Source organism: Salvia splendens, chromosome 14, assembly GCF_004379255.2.
Source record: "Salvia splendens isolate huo1 chromosome 14, SspV2, whole genome shotgun sequence".
Lineage (NCBI taxonomy): Eukaryota > Viridiplantae > Streptophyta > Magnoliopsida > Lamiales > Lamiaceae > Salvia > Salvia splendens.
The window spans coordinates 24151137-24170570 of NC_056045.1; the positions used below are offsets into that span (position 1 = coordinate 24151137).

General features: G+C 34.8%; 2 protein-coding genes across 2 annotated transcripts; one reads left to right on the forward strand and one right to left on the reverse strand.

Annotated features, from left to right (window-relative positions):
* Positions 1-1520: 1520 nt before the first annotated feature.
* LOC121763548 (protein CENTRORADIALIS-like) lies at positions 1521-3340 on the reverse strand. The gene is made up of 4 exons (XM_042159588.1): positions 3071-3340; positions 2731-2792; positions 2170-2210; positions 1521-1952 (listed from the first exon to the last, which is right to left on the reverse strand). Exons 1-4 carry the CDS (start codon positions 3269-3271, stop codon positions 1732-1734), a joined length of 525 nt encoding a protein of 174 aa, XP_042015522.1. The 5' UTR covers positions 3272-3340; the 3' UTR covers positions 1521-1731.
* Positions 3341-11908: 8568 nt separating this feature from the next.
* On the forward strand, positions 11909-14708 carry LOC121765524. Its single transcript, XM_042161707.1, has 5 exons — positions 11909-12041; positions 12481-12746; positions 12865-13076; positions 13203-13470; positions 14093-14708. The coding sequence occupies exons 1-5, from the start codon at positions 11945-11947 to the stop codon at positions 14378-14380; spliced, it is 1131 nt and encodes a 376-aa protein (XP_042017641.1). The 5' UTR covers positions 11909-11944; the 3' UTR covers positions 14381-14708.
* Positions 14709-19434: the final 4726 nt, after the last annotated feature.

Below are 19434 nucleotides of genomic sequence, written 5' to 3' on the forward strand. Positions count from 1 at the left end.
ATTGCATATGAGTTACTTAGACGATTTTGCATTCCAATCTTAACGCTTCTTTATTTATTTTCTTTTTTTAGGAATGGACTTTTGATGTGGCGAAAGTCATAAATGGACGGTGCGTTATAAAATTATTGATTTGTTCTACGACTTTATTTATTAAAATATAAAAGTAATGCTTCAATTTTGTTTCCTCATTTGGAATGTTTATTCGATTTTGTTCCATTGTTAGTGTAATTCACATCATGGAGCAAATGGATCACTTGATCGTTTTTTAGAATATAATAGACACGAGTTTTAAGAAATGTAATAAAAAGTGAGTTAGAAAAATTTAGTGGAACGTGAGTCATACTTTTATATATTAGTTTTATAATAAAATGTGAGTATGAATGAGTTAGTGAAATATATGGTCCACTACCAAAAATGGTAAAAAAGTGAAATGAGACAAATTTTATGGGACGAACGGAAATGGAAAAATGGGACAATCTTTATGGAACGGAGGGACTACTACAAGTTTGATAGAACGAAAGTGAGTGATCGATGAGACAAAATCAAATAAACTAGACATTTATGTGATATAGATAAGTGATGTATAATTTTCCCCTGACACCTTAATATTCTGATCGGCCAAAAGGTTTCGTGAAACATTTTATTCCCAAAAAATATGTTATGTATCTAATGGATAGTAGTATTACTTAAACGGCGAGACATTTTTTTTAGTAAAAATCTCAAACGACAGAGACTAAGTTTACCGTGAATATAATGTTTTTATTGATGAAGATAAATCTTACCAAAATTAAGATGTTACAAAAGTGCTTGATGATTATTTTCTTAAAGACAACAGTTTATATTGAAATATTATTTTATACTCTAATTGATTCAGTGCTTATTGGTCAAACGGCATAACGGCGGGGCTTATTTGGACCCAAAATCTGATTGAGCCCAATAAACTTAGTTCTATGATTCTAATTCCCATTCATGTGTTTCTGAATTTATTAATGTGTAAAAAGAAATTATGTTATGCTAGAAAATCATATAATCCACTCTACTTAATTTCTAAGCTTTAATGTTTTTTTTGTTAAAGTGGGATGAATTAGTAGTAATATCATTGCAAACTAAGTGTATCTACAACTAAAAAAGCATTTATTTGATGAATTAGATACGTAATTTTTAATTGTTTACGATCCAAATTGATTATATTTTCTCTGTACGTTCCAAAGTTATAAATAAACTAGTTTTCTCGTGCAGTCATGCGCGATGCACGATAACAATTAATTAGTTATATTAGAAGAAAAAAAATCATACTAATTATTTTATATTTCATGAAGGAATGATGTATTTTTTTTTCATAGAATGGATAGTAAAATCAAATCAATGATCAAAATCTCAACGATACATTTTTTGTCTACAAATGATTGAATTATATGAATTGGCTATTTTAGTGTTTTCATTTTCGAGACACGCACGCGCTTCATGTTAATGTGTTGGACAAAAAGCATCATGAATTAAATTTCTAAGTACAAATTTGATTTTGTTCCCAAATTTTCATTCAATTTCAGATCCATCAGTACATGCATAACTTTTATTTTTTCCGATTTGGAAAACACATTCAATCACAATGCAAACATAAAAGCGAAAGATATGAAGGGAAAAGGAGAGGTGATCGATCCCCCAAGTTTGATTTGCACACAATTGGTAGGTCATACTAGTTATTAATCTGCAGGTGCAGGATAATTAGTGTTAGCGGCGTCTGGCGGCGGTTTCTCGCTGTGCATTGAAGAAGACGGCGGCGACAGGGAGGCCGAGGTCATTCTCTGCAGCGAAACGGCGAGTGTTGAAGTTGCTACGACACGTAGGCAGGGTGTCAAGGGACTGCCTCACTCTCTGTTGGAAGACAACAAACACAAACCTATGAATCCCTATATTTGGCCTTGGTCTCTCGTACCTCACCACTTCTTCTCCTGTCAATGTCATAAACCAACACTGACTCACACAGATTTTAAGTTCAACATATTTTTAGCACAACCACACTGACTCTACTAACTACTCTTTATGGTAAAGTACATTAAATCATGTCCATCTCCTTTATATATATGCTTAAAATAGTACTCCATATAATTATACATGCATTTAAATTTAATTTCTCCCAATTTTGAAGTCATGATAGATTCAGCTTACCGAATGTAGCATCTGTTGTGCCTGGAATGTCGGTCACTATCCTGTTACACACATACCAACAAATAATACATTAATAGTAGATCCCCACAATTTGGTATACATATTATCCTCATGTGTGTATCATATTCATTTTCTTTACTTTTTTTTTTCATCCTCCTTAAATTTCAACTTGTATCTTAAGAACTATTGTCCGTCCCACTCTAAGTGGAGCGTTTTCTACTCGTCATATGATATGTGCAGTTGTGTTTATTGAGATTTATATTAGTTCAATGAAAGTATATAATCCTTTAGTTTAATTTCAACTTTTAGCTAATAGTATATGACATAGGATTCATTATATTACACTCTTATCATAGGATTCATTATATTATACTCTTATGTTGTTCATCCCTATATATATTGCTAGTAACGCTAGAGTTTGCTAGAGTTGCACATATTGCTAATTGTTCATCCCTATATATATGTATATCTTTGCTTATTATCCAATATTGTAATTAATGGCGCACGAACATGAAATAAAAATCTTAATTAACTCATTGAACTTTCAATTCTTCCATATACCAGTGGAGATGCTCCCTGAGATAGGGATCACTAGGGCCAGGAACATCAGGATCAGTCATAACCTGCACAATTATACCCAAAAATTATAATGTATTTAATGTTAATAGAACATTTAATGGCTATATGGAGGACATGCATATATGGTTAATCATATTATGATGAAGATAAGTGAAATTACTTTCTAAAAAGTAGTGTATATATGATACACAAACTTTTCCTCCGGTAGTATGTAGAAATCAAAGTGGAGCATTGAACATTACTTAATGCATGAAAAGGAACATTATTGTATATGAACGATGTAGATGATCCGGTATATATATATTTAGATATAGATGTTTACCAAAGTGTAGAAAGTCCTCATGTCACCTCCATGAATCTCAACTCTAGGGGTGGCAGCAACGGCTGAAGGGTAAAACTCACATCCATTGCAAACTTGTCTATTGCCATAACTCACACTTGTGCTTACACTTGCTCTAAAATAGTCAAGAACATCCTCTATCACCCTCCCTACTATCAGTGGCTCTGATGATGTTCTTGCCATCAATTAATTACTATATCTCTTCTATATATATATATGAGAGAGAGAGAGAGAGAGAGAGAGAGAGAGAGAGAGAGCTCTTATTAGTACTTGAAATGAAATTTATTGAAGGTCGGAGACTTATAAATAGAAAGACTATAAACAGTGGAATGAAGCATATATTGATAAGCACTCATTAATAAATTTGGAAGGATCTGAAAATATATATGATTGCTTGCATATATTCTCTATCGTTTTCTTATTGGAACCTCCATCATTTTTTTGATAGGCAACTTTAAGCTAAAAAATCCAATTACAAAATTTATTCAAATAAACACAGTTATAACACAATCTATATACAGACAAAAACAAACTCTCTATTTATAACTAACAAAAAAAATAAGAAAATGTGTGGCAGTCATCTAACTTCTGGACGAATTGGCAGACGGAGGACCCCCCCAGACAATTTTGAAAAAAAACATTTTTTATAATTTTAATTTATTTATAAATTAAAAATTATTTAATGTAGACAATAAATTAATCTTCTTCTACCATCCACACGCTAAAACCACCACCTCACTCACAACATCACATCGTTCATCGTCGTTTCATCATCAAAACAACGCCCTATATATATCTGATTAGTCATCGTGTTAACGGAGCAAATATTAAAAGGCCACTGCTTCGAAAAGATCACAACAATAGAGGTGAAACTCAATATAGTTATGAACGATTATTATGCATAATGTAAGATCCTATTTACCAGAACTAATAAAGACTTTAAATTAACTATAATAATTTGAAGGATAAACATATGTAACTATACTCCCTCCGCCCCATCATAAGTGAGACGGGTCTTTTAAGCATGAGATTAAAAAAATGATAATGTAATAGTTAAAGTGGGGAGAGAGTAAAATAGAGAAGAGTCTTTGTTCTATATATGCAGAGTATATGGATGGACGTTCTGTACTCTTATCAATTATAAAATTTGAAGGATAAACATATGTAACTATACTCCCTGGACGTTTACAAGCGAGACACAACTTTCTACCAACTGCGCCACCATCCTCTCATGTAATGTAAAATTTATATATACAATATATGCATAATAGAAAAATTGATGGGGGGACCAGCGGCTTCGCCACTGGTTGTTGTTGTTGTTGTTGTTATTTTTAGATAAATAATTAAAAAGATCTCTCTTAGTGTTGATATTCCATATTAGTTAGTTAATGGACCTTTACATAGTCATAGATTGTCCACACAAAAAACACTCATCGTAAAATACTAAAATGTTCATTTCATAATAAGTGTATATAAATTGTGATTTACTGGAGTATTAAAGAGGAAAATCATTCTCCGTGATAATTTATATACATACAAAAGAGGAAAGGATAGTTTCTCCACTTAGAATTAGCATATATGCCCAACTCCGAATTCAGCAAGTTTTGAGACAATATTTTTCAGCAACATGCAAGAAAAAGAAAAAAAAAAGAGCTTAGTAATGGTTTAATTTTATGTGGGGACTTTTTCCTTGAATGGCAAGAGGAATTCATCTTATATATTCATTTAAGGTAACAACAAGACAAAAATTCAACAGAAGGGCTATGTTTAGTGATTCTTTTTTTATATAAAACAATTTATTTTGCTTGTAAATCTACAGATTCCTATAATGATGGACATAAAGCAATTCCACCAAATAAATGGAAGCATATATAATTAGTATATACATAGTAAAAGATGACGACTTATCTCAACATTAATATTCAATATTTATATACATCTTCTTCTTACAATATGTTTTAATGCATCTTAATAGAGCATAATTAATAATTTGGCATTTCCATTATGAGAAACTAAAGTAATTTGCGCTTTACGATTTGATTGGATGATCACTTACTTCTCCCACGTGCCATGCACCTAATTCCGATTCCTTCTATGCATTTATTTTAGTTTGATTGATAATGTTGTTATTAGATTTGGATACTTAAAAGCCTATATATTCTTAATCATTTAATTAGATTATCTTCCACGATTATATTTCCATTCAAGTGCATATGAAATACTAATTCTATCGGTAAATTCGATGCGGGCTGTCCGTGTATATATAGTTCGGATAATAATATAGTATGCTTTAGCTTTAGCTTATAAATTTGACTAATATTAGTATATATTATATTTATGTTAATTACGTTAATCAAACACTAATAATACAGAAGCTGTATAACGACGTTGTTCAAATATAATAATGAAGTGGTTCGAAAGTCGATTTTCTATTATTTTTTGACGATCGAAGCTTGAATGTTATTGTAGTAGGTGTAATATATTTCAATTTCAAGTTGAATAATTTAATACTCCCTCGGTCTTATAAAAATACAGATATTTGGGAATGCATAATTAGTAAAGTAAGAGCGATAGAAAGAAAAAGTCATTATATTATTGTTAGTGGAGAATAAAACACCTTATTAGAGGAAAAGGTTTTACAAAAATTAGATGCCGATATTTTTATGGAACATACCGAAATGGAAAATATCCTTTTTTTTATGAGATGAATATATCTCATTATACTATTTAATTTTATGTGATTATTTTTTCATAAATTATCTTGGAATTTATAGTTCAAATCAAAATATATTGGTATGATTGGATAAGTATAAAACGTGGGTGAATATGAAATATTTTTTTTAGTTTGACACAGATAATTGAATTAAAATTACTATTTAATATAATATTATTAAAAATATATTTTTGCTTAATATATAATTAGTGAATAATTACCTGAATTTTAATTTACACATCACATAAGAAATGACTTTGAGGATTAAATATTATTAAAAATATATTTTCGCTTAATATATAATTAGTGAATAATTACCTGAATTTTAATTTACACATCACATAAGAAATGACTTTGAAGATCTATTAAGTTGTGGCGGGTCTATTTGTCATCCAAATGAAGGCCATCAATATGCTGAGTTTCATCAAGTTTCATGAAATTCAAATTTAAATATAATCAATCCATGCATATGAATAAAATTAAATAACTTTCCATCTTCAACAACAACTACTACTACTACGAAAAAAAAATCACTTTACACAGTTTATCTTTAAAGTTAGAGCATACGCATCGTGCCGCGTAGTCGGCACGACGCGTAGCCTGCTCGCTGCTGAGCTCGCGCCGTCGGCACGACCCTGCTCTTATTATCGAGCACCACCGTGCCGAAGAGAAGGCTGGCGTGTCGCATTCTCATTCGCCAACGGCAATGCCGTTGGCTGTTTTTAAAAAAATATTAAAAAATATTAAAAAATCAGATTTAAATAAATAAAAATTCCCACTTCCCATTAAAATATATCCGTTTTTTCTCCACTTTTAATTTATTTTTCATTATTTTTACCCCAAAATTTACATTTTCATCTATAAATACTCTCATTTCAACACAAAAATTTACACTACACTACACTACACCAAACAATTCTCTCATCAATATAATTCTCTCTAAATTCTCACTCTTTCGTAATTATGTAATTTTTATTTTTTTGTAATTTGTAGCAGTATTTTGAGTATTTTTAATGCATTTTAATATTACCGGAATGTTTTTATTTAAATTGAATAATAGAATGATGAGACCATTGAGCATGCTCTTGCGGAAGAGTATGGATGTGGGTGTTGTGCTCTTACGGAAGAGCATGGAGTAAAAAATGAATAAAAGTGGAGCCGGGCCTACATCCATGCTCTTGCCAATCCATGTTTTTGGCAAAAGCATGAATGGGGATGCTCTTATTAATAGGATGGTAAAATATGGGTCATGAAAGATAGCAAATCCTATTCATGTCTATTTTTCAACATACATACCGCATCCAATGATTAAAGAAAAAATTCACTAGCCCATGTATACTACGTGGCAAATGTATTTGGTCTATATCTCACTAATAATATCTTGTCAAATGGAAATGTAAGCATACATGACCAAATAATTATAATGGCATAATATAATGTTTAAAGGAGATTTTTTTAATTTCTATATTATAATATCGTACACAATATGCTTAAATTACTTTTATTTTGGTAAAAAAAAGCAGGCAAACCCCGAATTTAAGAACAAAATCAATGAATATAAGCAGCACCTAGTCTGTCATGCAGTATCTAACTATAGAGCTCTGACGGAGGGACCTCGAGTTTATGAACACCTCTATGATAAGAATAAGCATAATGCGATAAAAATATTAGCAGCAAAGTTTCCTTCTCGGTACAAATGTTGCAAAACTACAAAATCAAAATCCTGGAGTAAAGCACATGCCCTCTTCGCTATAGAGCGACAATTATTAATCGTTCATTTCAATTTACTGCCATTGAGATTTGATAAGCACCCTCTTCTTGTATTATGCTTTTTTTTCTTTGTTTTTTTTACTTAAGTACATATTTATTCATTTTTATGGAATCATAAATATTTGTAAAGAAAACGACATTCTCATCTAATACTCTTCCGTCCCATTCTAAGTGAAACATTTCTATTCTGGTACAAAATTTATGTAGGATAGGTAAAAGAAAAAAAAGTAAAGAGAGTGATGTTTTAATTTTTAGAAATGTGTCATTTAGAATGTGACATTGTCAAAAAAGAAAATGGTTCAATTAGAGAGGGGCAGATGGAGTATAATGGAAAGAAAAAAACATTCTCAAATGGATTTAATTAATACTCCCTCCATCCCATTTAAGTGGAGCATTTACTTTTTTGTACAAAATTTTATATAATGTTGTTTTACAGGTTAAGTGGAAGTAAGAATGAGAAAAAGTAGAGAGATGGATGTTTCTACTTTAAAAATGTGTTAATTAGGATGAGACATCCCAAAAAGAAAAATGTGTCACTTATGGTGAAAAAGATGTAGTATGTTAGAGTGTTCAAACAAAAAATTACTACTCCCTCCTCCGTCCCTCTGTAATAGAAGCGTTTCTTTCGGCACGAGATTAAAGAAATTGTGTTAAAAGTGAGTTAAGTGAAGAGAGAATAAAGTAGATAGGGAAAAATTAAATAGATAAAGAGATAATAGAGTAGGAGAAAAGAAATAATTTTATTTTTCCAAAAAAAAGAAATAACTCGACTATAGTGGGTCAACTAAAAAAGGAATACGAACGGAGAGGGTACCGTATACTATACATAGGTACTACATACTATGCTTATATTTACATACTAAAAAAAAAAGAAATAACTCGACTATAGTGGGTCAACCAAAAAAGGAATACGAACGGAGAGGGTACCGTATACTATACATAGGTACTACATACTATGCTTATATTTACATACAAAAAAAAAAAGAAATAACTCGACTATAGTGGGTCAACCAAAAAAGGAATACGAACGGAGAGGGTACCGTATACTATACATAGGTACTACATACTATGCTTATATTTACATACTACTCCATATGTTCTCAATTCTACTACTAGTTTTTTTTGTTTTTCTCTTGTTCAAATTTGAATCGGAGCGAAATAGGAAAGTTACCAAGTCTCAATTCTCATAATTTTCTTTTGCAAATTTGAGTTGGAGCAAAATAGGAAGGTTATGAATTACTTAGTACTATAATTTGGGTTCCAAATTTTGTTATGCTTGTACAATGTAAAAAGATTTGTGAGATTTGAGTTATTCTATTTTACTAACAATTAGAGATGTCGATTCAACTTGAAATATGAAAGTTTAAAATTAAGATTAATTCATAATTGAAAAAAGTATAATTGAAGTATCTCGTAGTACTTGAATAGCGAAGTGAGTTACCTGGAACCTGAGCGAATTGACTCGATTAAACTCCATAGTAATAACATAGGAAATCAGCAATAATAAGTGACTCCACAAGAGATATGACAAGGAATTACTACACTTTGATCCTAAGAGCATCCACAGTGGTGCGGATGTCCCGACAGACATCCCAAAAACACCTCCTGCCACGTCATAAGGATTTTCCACTGCACTGTCACGTTATAAGGACATCCCCAATGACATCCCGACGAACTTCCCACAATAAAAAAAATTTACAAATTCACCAAATTAAACAATTTACGTAATTAAAATTTCGACACAAATACGGAGAAATTGCAACCACTTTATTTAAAAAAAACATACATAGTGCAAAAAAAACATACATAATTATTAAAAAAAATTACATAGTTAAAAAAACCGCCGTCTCACTCCTCGGATACTCATTAATACAAGTGGTGCGAATGAAATGAAGTTCAACGAGCCGTATTTATAGAATTTTCAAAAAAAAATAATAAAATAATCGGGACGTCCGCACGGACGTCCGTGGAGTCAACGCAATGGTGGACGTCCGCAAGGACGTCGCGACGGACGTCCCGGGAACGCCGCGGAACTCCGGTGTCCGCAGCGGACGTCCGTATCCATGTCACCGCTGCACAATGGTGGACTTCCCGTGCGGAACTCCGGGACACCGGCCGGACGTCCGCCGGAACGAGCGCCATTGTGGATGCTCTAAGGCTATCCACAATGGCGCCTAGCGCACCGCCTAGCCGAGCGCCGGCGCTAGGCGGTCGTTAGGCGAACCATTGCAGTCTCCGAAAACCGCCGAGCGGTTTTTCGGAATTAAAAATCGCCTAGCGCTAGGCGGTCGCCGGGCGCTGGGCGATGCGCTGGGCGATCCGCTCGGCGCCATTGCAGCGTCGGGATCGCCCAGCGGTTTTTTTTATTTTTTTTAAAATTGTCCCGACACTATATATACCCGATTTGCACTTCATTTTCATTCGCACCACTTGTATTAACGAGTACTCTCTCTATCTAAATTTCTATACAAGAAAAACACCGAGAAATGGATCTAAACAACGAGCCGAGTTCAGGGACGAGTGGTTCTCAAACTCCCCCAATTAATGTTGGAGGCGGATGGAATCAGATGCCCGGGTACTACAACATGTACCCGTGGCAGCAGATGCTACCCGGGATGCCGACCGGAGGGAGTCCGCCGGGGGGGTTCCCGGCGGTGCCGGGTTGGGGACCCAATATGCAGATGATGCCGGGGTAGACACCCAATATGCAGATGATGCCCGGGGGAGTATCGGCGACGCAGGGGACGCCGGGGGGAGTACCGGTGATGCAGGGGACGCCGGGGGGAGTACCTGCGATGCAGGGGACGCCGGGGGGAGTACCGGCGACGCAGGTGACGCGGGGGAGCGTCTATCGCCCCAGTTTTGATTTCAGCACTGCTTCGTCGCACACATCGACCCCAACGGATGCGCAGTTCATGCCGAGCGGTTTTTATGAATTTTCGTTGGCGGATTTGGGGTTTGATAGTCTCGGAGTTCCGGAAACTCCCGTTCAAACTGGGGGAGCAGTGCAGGGTAGTGGCGCCCCAAAGAAGAAGGGCAAGGGAAAGAAGGTCGGGGAGTCGTCGCAGCCGGGTGGGGATGACCCCACGGCACTGAGAAGGTGGACGGACGAGGAGAACGTTGCCCTGTCAAGGGCGTGGGTGAGTGTTTGCGACGATCCTCTTGTTTCTAATAACCAGAGGATCGTCAACATGTGGGGCAAGGTAGCAGCAGCCTACCAGCGAATTTGCCCGGAGGGGAGGCCACACAACGGGGAAGATTGCCAGAAGGCGTGGAACCGAATCAAGGCTACCGTCTCCCGATTTTCGGGTTTGTACGCCAACGCCCTCCGCATGCAGAGTAGTGGCCAAACGGAGGACGACTGCAGGAGGATAGCGGAGAAAGCATTCCCCCAGCCCGGGTTGTATAAGGACTTAACCTACTGGAACTGCTATCTTGTGCTGAACGACTCTGAGAAGTTCCGAGTAGGTGTCGATGCTGGCTGGCCGAAACGGCAACGATTGAACTATACCGGGGATTGCAGCGGCAGCAGCGGTGGTTCCCACGACCTCCCCGAGACGGACCAGGTGCTCCCCACCCCTCGTTCGTTCGGCCGCCGACCTCGCCCCGTTGGGCAAAAGCGGGCGCAACGGGCGGCGAGGGGGGCCGTCGGGGGTTCCCAGGAGGTCCAGTCGGCATCCCCCTTTGACCGCCAGTCTACAGAGGATCTCAAGTACTTCGCGCGTCAACAAACGCGCCAGATGATGGTGAAGACGTTAGCCGAATGGCGAGCGGCGACGAACCCCCAGGAGAAGAGATTTCTCTTCACATTGCTCGAGAGCATGAATGACGATCTGCGTGGAGGCGGCAGCGGCGGTGGCAGCGGAGGCGGCGGTGACAGTGGCGACGGAGGCGGCGGAGGCGGTGGCGACGGCGACGGCGACGACGGAATCGAGGGAGCCACAGAGTGATTTTTTTTAAGTAATGTACTTTTTTTAATGTAATTTTTATTATTAATGTACTTTTTTAAAATTTTAGTACTTTTTTTAATTTATTGTACTTTTTAATTTTTTTGTATTTTTTTAAAAGTGAAATAGTATTATTAATGTTTCCCGTATATGTCTCGTAAATTAAATTCCGCATATTGTGTTATTTAGTGATGTGGCTATTGATGTGGCTGGGCTATTTATGATATGGCTGGGCTATGGCTGGGCTATTTCTGATGTGGCAGGAGGATTTTTAGTATTGATGACGTGGCAGAAGGAGTTTGTGGCTGGGCTATTGCTGGGCTATTGCCAATGTGGACACCCTAAATACTCGTACTAGTATTATACTGTAGCACTTACTTTCGTGTGCTTTGGCAAACCCGCAAAGAAAAATTGGTGAGGAAACAAATGGCTACTGGAACAGGAACAACCAGGAAGATCTCAGCTTCTTCTGCAAGAGCTCACACCCGCAAACCTAAATCCAACTCTCCTTCAAGAATTTCAGGTTGGCTTTTCGTTTTCTTTTGCCTCATGTCGCTTGTTAATCACTCAATTTCTTGATTAAATGCCCACTCATTCTACTATGCAATTTTTCGGTTCCTTTTTTTGTGTGTAAGTTTTAGCTGAATCTATTGCACTGTCGCTCGATGTTCTCGATACTTCTTCCAAATTCCAGTGTTGCCTTATGGTAGAAAATAAATATCGAACCGGAGTTTTGATTAGGAATTGTTGTGTTTGTTTGTCTGATTGTTTATAAAAATCCATAAATTAGATCCAACTGCTCAGGATGAAGTTCAGTATCATAGTAACTTTGGTTATGATTTTTATGCGCAATATGCTCTCTGTTGTAGAAAATTATAGTATTTGGAGTATTTGAATAACTTTCATTTGCGTTTAAGGCCTTGATGTGTGATACTAGTGCTCTCAATTCTGAATTGTTTCAGGGATCTTTAAGAAACTTCTGTTGGTTTTCTTTGTGGGGTTCTTGGCTTGGGCCTATCAGGCAACAAAGCCACCTCCTCCAAAGATCTGTGGCTCGAAAGACGGGCCTCCAGTTACAGCTCCAAGAGTTCAGCTCAAGGATGGAAGACACTTGGCTTACAAAGAATTTGGTGTCCCAAAGGATAATGCAAAGCACAAGATTGTGTTTGTCCATGCCTTGGATACTTGCAGGCATGATGTCTCTGCTATTACTTCCGGACTCTCGCCGGTAAATGCTAATGCCACTTCCTATCTGTCGCCTGCTGGCTCTCATACTACCATTTTACGAGTTATAAGAAGCAGCAGCATGTGAGCTGACTCTTTTGGTTTTTTCATCCCAAAAACAGGATTTTGTTGAAAGTCGAGGGATCTATATCGTTTCATTTGACAGACCTGGTTATGGAGAGAGTGATCATAACCCTGCCCAAACACTTAGAAGCATTTCTTCTGACATCGAGGAGCTTGCTGATCAGTTGGGATTAGGATCCAAATTTTACGTTGCTGGATTCTCCTTGGGTGGCCAGGTTGTGTGGACCTGCCTCAAGTACATTTCTCACAGGTACGTTTTCTTCGTACCTGTCCTTGAGTAGCAAAACCAATTTGTGTCTTCCTGTAGTTTTGGATTATTACTGATTCAAGCTATGATTTTTTTAAGCATATATCAATTTCTTCGCTGGGTGTGCAGGTTGGCAGGAGCAGCTCTGATTGCACCACCGGTGAATTATTGGTGGAAAGGTATTCCTTCGAACCTCTCTGCAGAAGCATATAAGCAGCAGCTTCTTCAGGACCAATGGGCGCTTCGTGTAGCTCACTATACACCGTGGCTTATCTACTGGTGGAACACCCAAAAGCTGTTTCCTTGTATGAGTATTATTGCTCGCAGCCCCAAAGTTCTCTCTCGACAAGATGCAGAACTAATGCCAAAGATACTCTCCTTAAAACAAGAGACTGTGGTAATGTTACTATGTTCTTGAATGCACACAGCAGGAAAAGTAAATTATAAACCTTTATTTTTCTAAAAATTGGAAAAATAATACGTCAAACTAAACCGACCAGCTTCCCTTACCTAGACACATAACATATCTTTTGCTAGATCATCTTTACTTGTACAGCATAAAATCGTGTAGGATTTCAATGTGGGTGGTTGTTTACATTATCATCCTGAAGTGTTCGAGAGGCAATGTTCATTTATTGGTGGCAAGGTGTTCCTTTTAACCTGAAGCCATCATCGTTGTCCCAACCTGAAAATACATGATTTGATAAACTAGGTGAAGCACAATCTCTTTGGAAATGTCATGAATTTACATCTGGTGATTTTCTTACCTTTATCCTCATGCATATTGTCTAGCCAATACTAAAACTAAGTCGATATCTTTTCCTCATCAGTCTCCTGCAGAAGATGCTGTCACCTTTGTCGAGACTGTTTCGTAGCCATATTACACCCCCTCAGCTCTGTCTTGGAACATTTTCTCATTTGTGAATATAACACAGTCATGTCAATTTAGGTGTGTGTAGATTTGATTGACAAAACATATGATTCAGTATTTGAAATTATCACTCAAATTTGCAAACCAGGCACAGGTAAGACAGCAAGGTGACTATGAATCAATTCACCGCGATCTGGCATTTGCCTTTGGGAAGTGGGAATTCGACCCAACGGAATTGAGAAACCCCTTTGCAGAAGGGTCAGGCTCTGTTCACCTGTGGCAGGGGGATGAAGATATTCTCGTCCCTGCCACACTGCAGCGTGAGATTGCCCGACAGCTGCCGTGGATTCACTATCACGAGGTTCGTGGTGCTGGCCACAAGCTTCTGTACGCTGATGGAAAAGCTCATTCGATCATACAAGCACTTGTTTCTTAGGATGCCTGCACCAGGCTATATATACATATATTCTCATTGAATCACATTTTGACAACATTATGGTGTTGTTTCTTGTAATCTTAGTATTTTACTACTACATCAATTAGTTATCTTGTTTTCGTCAAGATGAGTAGAGTGGTCATCTGTATGGAGAATTGCTTGGGACTGGGAGTGTATGTTAAATATTTCATCCTACGCTGGAATTTTGTTTTAGTTATGGATTTAGGGTTATTAGTTTTGGATGCATCGACTATTTTTGTAAAAAGGAAGAAAGGAATAATGTAATTACCTATATCTTGGATTTTAGAAAAAGACTTTTTGCTTGGAATTAAACATCTACATTTGCATTTTATTCATTCACCAGTTTTATCTCGAGTTTATTGTAAAAAGTACACAATCTTTTCGCAGATGTGTTCAATAATTTTGAGAAAAGACCTAAATCAGACGTAATGAATCTAGCAATTAGCATTAAGGCTCGATTTCTAACAATTCGTCCACCTCACTTTTTTCAACAACACATAATTAGCATGATACAAAACTAAAAACCCCCTGAAAGTTTTATTAACACCTAACAAAAAGACAAGAATCAAAAGTATACTAGACATAATGAGTCTGGGAACAATCCCAAAGACCAATGATAAAGATCAATTGCATCTATGTCCAATCAAGGTACCTTATGAGACGGAGGAAATATTTAATTTAACAAAAAATAATCTTTTGTCACTTGTACAACTTGGTCAAACTGCTCTTAGCGGTCTAGATTTTAACTACTTTTCCCTCCAATCAGTCAATCTATACACTCGCCAACAAAAAGCTCGTTAAATGAAAATATTTCCTTTTTCTTTTTTTTTTCTTCTAGACTATGAAAATCTATTAATTTTTGGAACGTAGAATTTGTTAATCTCAGGGACGAAGGGACAATGGGGCCTGGGGGACCCAGGGGCCCCTCGACAATTCTGAAAAATCACAGGGGTATTTTAGTAATTTCATAATTATTAATTTTAATTAATAAAAACACATTTACAAGTAATGAGGGAAAAAGGTTGGGAGGTTTTGCTTACTGAAGTTACAAAGTTTTGTAGAACAAATGAGATTGATGTGCTTGATATGGAAGATGAGTGTGTAGTTAGAGGAAGAGGAAGGCGTAAAATTGTGAAAATAAAAAATCTCCACCATTATCGAGTTGAGTTGTTTTGTTCAGTCATTGATATGCAAGCTTAAGAGATGAATCACCGTTTTAATGAAGTGAACACATATTTACTTTTGTGTATGACATGTTTTGATCCTAGAGACTCATTTTCTGCATTTGATTCAGAGAAGCTGTTTCGCCTTGCCAAGTATTATCCATTTGAATTTTCTGAAGTTACTTTGTATAAGCTTGAAAGTCAGCTTGATGACTTTATTTTTGATGTGCGCACAGATGAAAGGTTTTCAAAAGTATCGGGAATTGCAGGTCTTGCTCAGAATATGGTTTCTACAAGGAAACATGAGAATTTTCCGTTGGTTTATTTGTTAATTAAACTGTCATTGCTCTTACCCGTTGCTACTGCTTCAGTAGAAAGAGTTTTTTCAGCAATGAAGCTCGTTAAGACTTCTCTACGGAATCGTATGGGAGACCAGCTATTGAATGATTGCTTAGTTCCTTATATTGAGAAGGATGTGTTTGTTAATGTAACTAATGAAGCTATTATGCAGCGGTTTCAGAAGATGAAAAGTAGAAGAGGAGTGTTATAATATCACTGTATGGAACTATGTGTTTACAACATTATATTTATATTATGTAATACTATTATTTATGTTTCATTTTATTATTTGAATTTTTTATTTGGATCTCCAACCGTAAAATTCTGGTTTCGTCACTGGTTAATCTACCCGTTTTTTTTAATTGCATTACGCACTTGCCTTCGTATGGTCAAGGAACTAGTATTACATTATCATGTTATAATTCACATTATTATCATTGATGCGTCTTTTATCATGAATGTTACTCCATGTGTATTTTTCTGTATAATATCATTATATTGCATGATATCATATGTGTACATCATAGATACGTACATATGATATATGAGTATATTAATATGAGCAGATATTCGAAAAACATAATATAATAAGAGAAAATAAAATAAAATATTTGTAAAGTCGCCATTACCGGTTAGCTGGCACAGAAAGCTAATATTTTCAGTTGCAGTTGAATGCATGTCGTCTTACTATTGAATGTAGACTCACTAATATCTGCACTTGAATGTAGTCTCACTTTTGAATTTAGACTCGCTATAGCGAAGCAACATCCACAAGATCAGGTTAAATGCATTTAGAGTTTCAATATTTTATCTGGATAATTAATTTGCAGGTTTCAACATTTGACCGGAATAATAAATAAGTATTTAAATTACAAATTCTAATAAAATTCAATTCACTCATAAGATTTATTAATAAATTATTAAATGTTTTAATTTAATGTTTCATATTTGACCGATGTGAGTTTAAAGAAATTGTTTGAATTCATAAAGAAAAGTGAGTGAAAATTATTTTAGTAAAATACGAACATCACTTTTATATAATGTATTAGTTTTAAACTCCATAAATATTACTCCGTAGAATGAGTCAGTGGAATGTGAGATTATTGAATAAAAGTAATAAAATTAAAATAATATACTTAGGGCTCATCTAAATAATTAACAAAATACATAGAAAATTCCGGTCAAGTAATAGGATGAGTCAGTGGAATGTGAGATTATTGAATAAAAGTAATAAAATTAAAATAATATACTTAGGGCTCGTATAAATAATTAACAAAATACATAGAAAATTCCGGTCAAGTAATAGGATTTCATCACTCATATGATTTTTACAAATCATTTAACAATAACATTATGTAATTTACAAATCATTTAACAGACAAAATTATAGTAGTATTTTTTCTAATTTTTTTGTCTTTTTTTTGTAAAATAAAATGAGTAGTGCTAAATGGCCACATTATGGCCAGCCATAAAAATAAAAAATTAATAAAAGTTAGTGCATTTAATGTCATTTTGGTGAAATCAATACCTCTAAAAAGTATAAATTTTATTTGGACAAATGTACCCTTAATTATGACATACTATAAATATGAAGAAACTAGTATAATTTATTCAATTGGATTATACATTAACTCATGTTGCATTAATATGTAGACTGTGAGTGGATTCTCAGAGGTAATATTATTATGATTTACTTTATTTAGTGGTTTAGCATATTTACATGAATTATAAAATATGAAATCATGATTTACTTTTTATTCAAATATAAAATATATGTGTCATTGTATTATTTAAATATTTGTTTATTCTTTAAATTAAATTATTGAAATAAGTAAAAGTTGTAAGCTAATACTTATGGAGTACACGGTGATGGTGATGGTGATGGTAATGATGTTAAGTTATGTAGTAACGGAGTAGCACATAGTATTATAGTCTATATTAACAGTAATAATATTAATTGCTATTATTATTAATTAGATTATATCACAACTTAATTGGAAGTATATAAACATATAAACTATTATGTATAACGTTACATTTTGGTACATATTTTAATGCACAATTGATAAAGTAAGAGAGAGAAAGAAAGAGAGAGAGGAAGAAGAAGACAAAAATTAATAAAGTATTGTTAGAAGAGAATGAGTCTCACACTCTCACTTCAATTGAGAGAAAAAAGTTTTCCAAATTAGAAAGTATATATTCTTGTGAGACGAACTAAAAAATGCATATTATTGAGGGACGAAGAAAGAATATTATAGGCTTATAGATTACTAATATATAAATGCAATATGGGAATGATTTTGATTTTTATAAGAGAGTGGGAGATTGCCAGAGACTTATGGGGATGTGAATTTCATGTTTAAAAAAATATTTATTCTATTTTAAGATTTATTATTTTTAAAATAAAATTGAAGTTAGAACTAACCTAATGTGTTTAAAATAAAAAGAAAAGAATAACTATGTAAACACCACTATATCATAGTATATACAAAATAATTAGTATATTAATTTATATAATTATATTATAATACACCCTATAATTTTAGTATATTTGATAATCTTAAACTATAACATAATAAAAATATTATAGACTATTTGATTTTAAAAATAAATTACTGAGAACAGAAAAGTAAAAAATAAATGAATAAAAAAAAGAAATGTAAAAATCGGAATAAAGAAATGAAACTAAAAAATAACTACAATTAAATAGAAAGGGTAATAGTATAAAGTTATTGGAGCAATTAATAACCTATTTGAATCATTAATAGCTAATAATATCAAAATTTACTAAAATGTCACTCTATGGCCAGCCACATTATGGCTGCATAGCATTTCCCAAATCAAATAGTGAAAGGAGGGGCGAAGTCAGGCGGCCGAAGTGTAATGAGATAGGGATGGGACACGTGGAAGATAGAGGGTAGCTGAAGGGAGGACACGTGTCGGCGACGTGTCTAGCAGCCATGCAATATTATACTCAATATTTTGAGACAAATAAAACTCAAAGTCCCTTTACGCCATCCCTTCATTTTCTCAACCATTTCCGCCTTTTTTTTAAACTCATCCCACTCTCTCTTTCCCCTCGACCTCTATATAAATATAAACACCATACATACCATTAATTATGTCGTCGTCAATCTACTAATATTATATTTCTATTTGTAGCCGATCTCTATATATATGCATATGTGCTAATGATATTTAAAAATAGGATGGTATCTTGAAAATTGATCTGACCATTCTTTTGCAAGCACAGCCATTACAGTTGAAACTCGACAAGGGTTGGATTCAAATGTAACCTCTCTCTCCCTGAAACATTTATGCCTATATTATATCCATTGTTTTTTATGAAGGGTTTTGCATATGATACCCATTCTTTACTTGAAGATAGGATTTGGTAGTAAGTAGTAAGTGTGTAAATTATTCTTTCAATCATCGGAAGGGAGGGTAATATTATTCAGTTTGTGAATTCCATTACGATTCATGCATATTAATTACTCCATACATGATTTCTTCTTTTTTCTTCTCCAGTAT

What these genes read in the sequence shown, in the direction of transcription:
- LOC121763548 (XM_042159588.1), bottom strand. Translation starts at nt 3,271, where the DNA reads ATGGCAAGAACATCATCAGAGCCACTGATAGTAGGGAGGGTGATAGAG. An exon ending in TGAGGACTTTCTACACTTTG is followed by an intron (nt 2,793 to 3,070) that starts GTAAACATCTAT and finishes ATAATTGTGCAG; the next exon opens with GTTATGACTGATCCTGATGT. An exon ending in CACAACAGATGCTACATTCG is followed by an intron (nt 1,953 to 2,169) that starts GTAAGCTGAATC and finishes TGACATTGACAG; the next exon opens with GAGAAGAAGTGGTGAGGTAC.
- LOC121765524 (XM_042161707.1), top strand. Translation starts at nt 11,945, where the DNA reads ATGGCTACTGGAACAGGAACAACCAGGAAGATCTCAGCTTCTTCTGCA. An exon ending in TTACTTCCGGACTCTCGCCG is followed by an intron (nt 12,747 to 12,864) that starts GTAAATGCTAAT and finishes TCCCAAAAACAG; the next exon opens with GATTTTGTTGAAAGTCGAGG. An exon ending in CTCAAGTACATTTCTCACAG is followed by an intron (nt 13,077 to 13,202) that starts GTACGTTTTCTT and finishes CTGGGTGTGCAG; the next exon opens with GTTGGCAGGAGCAGCTCTGA.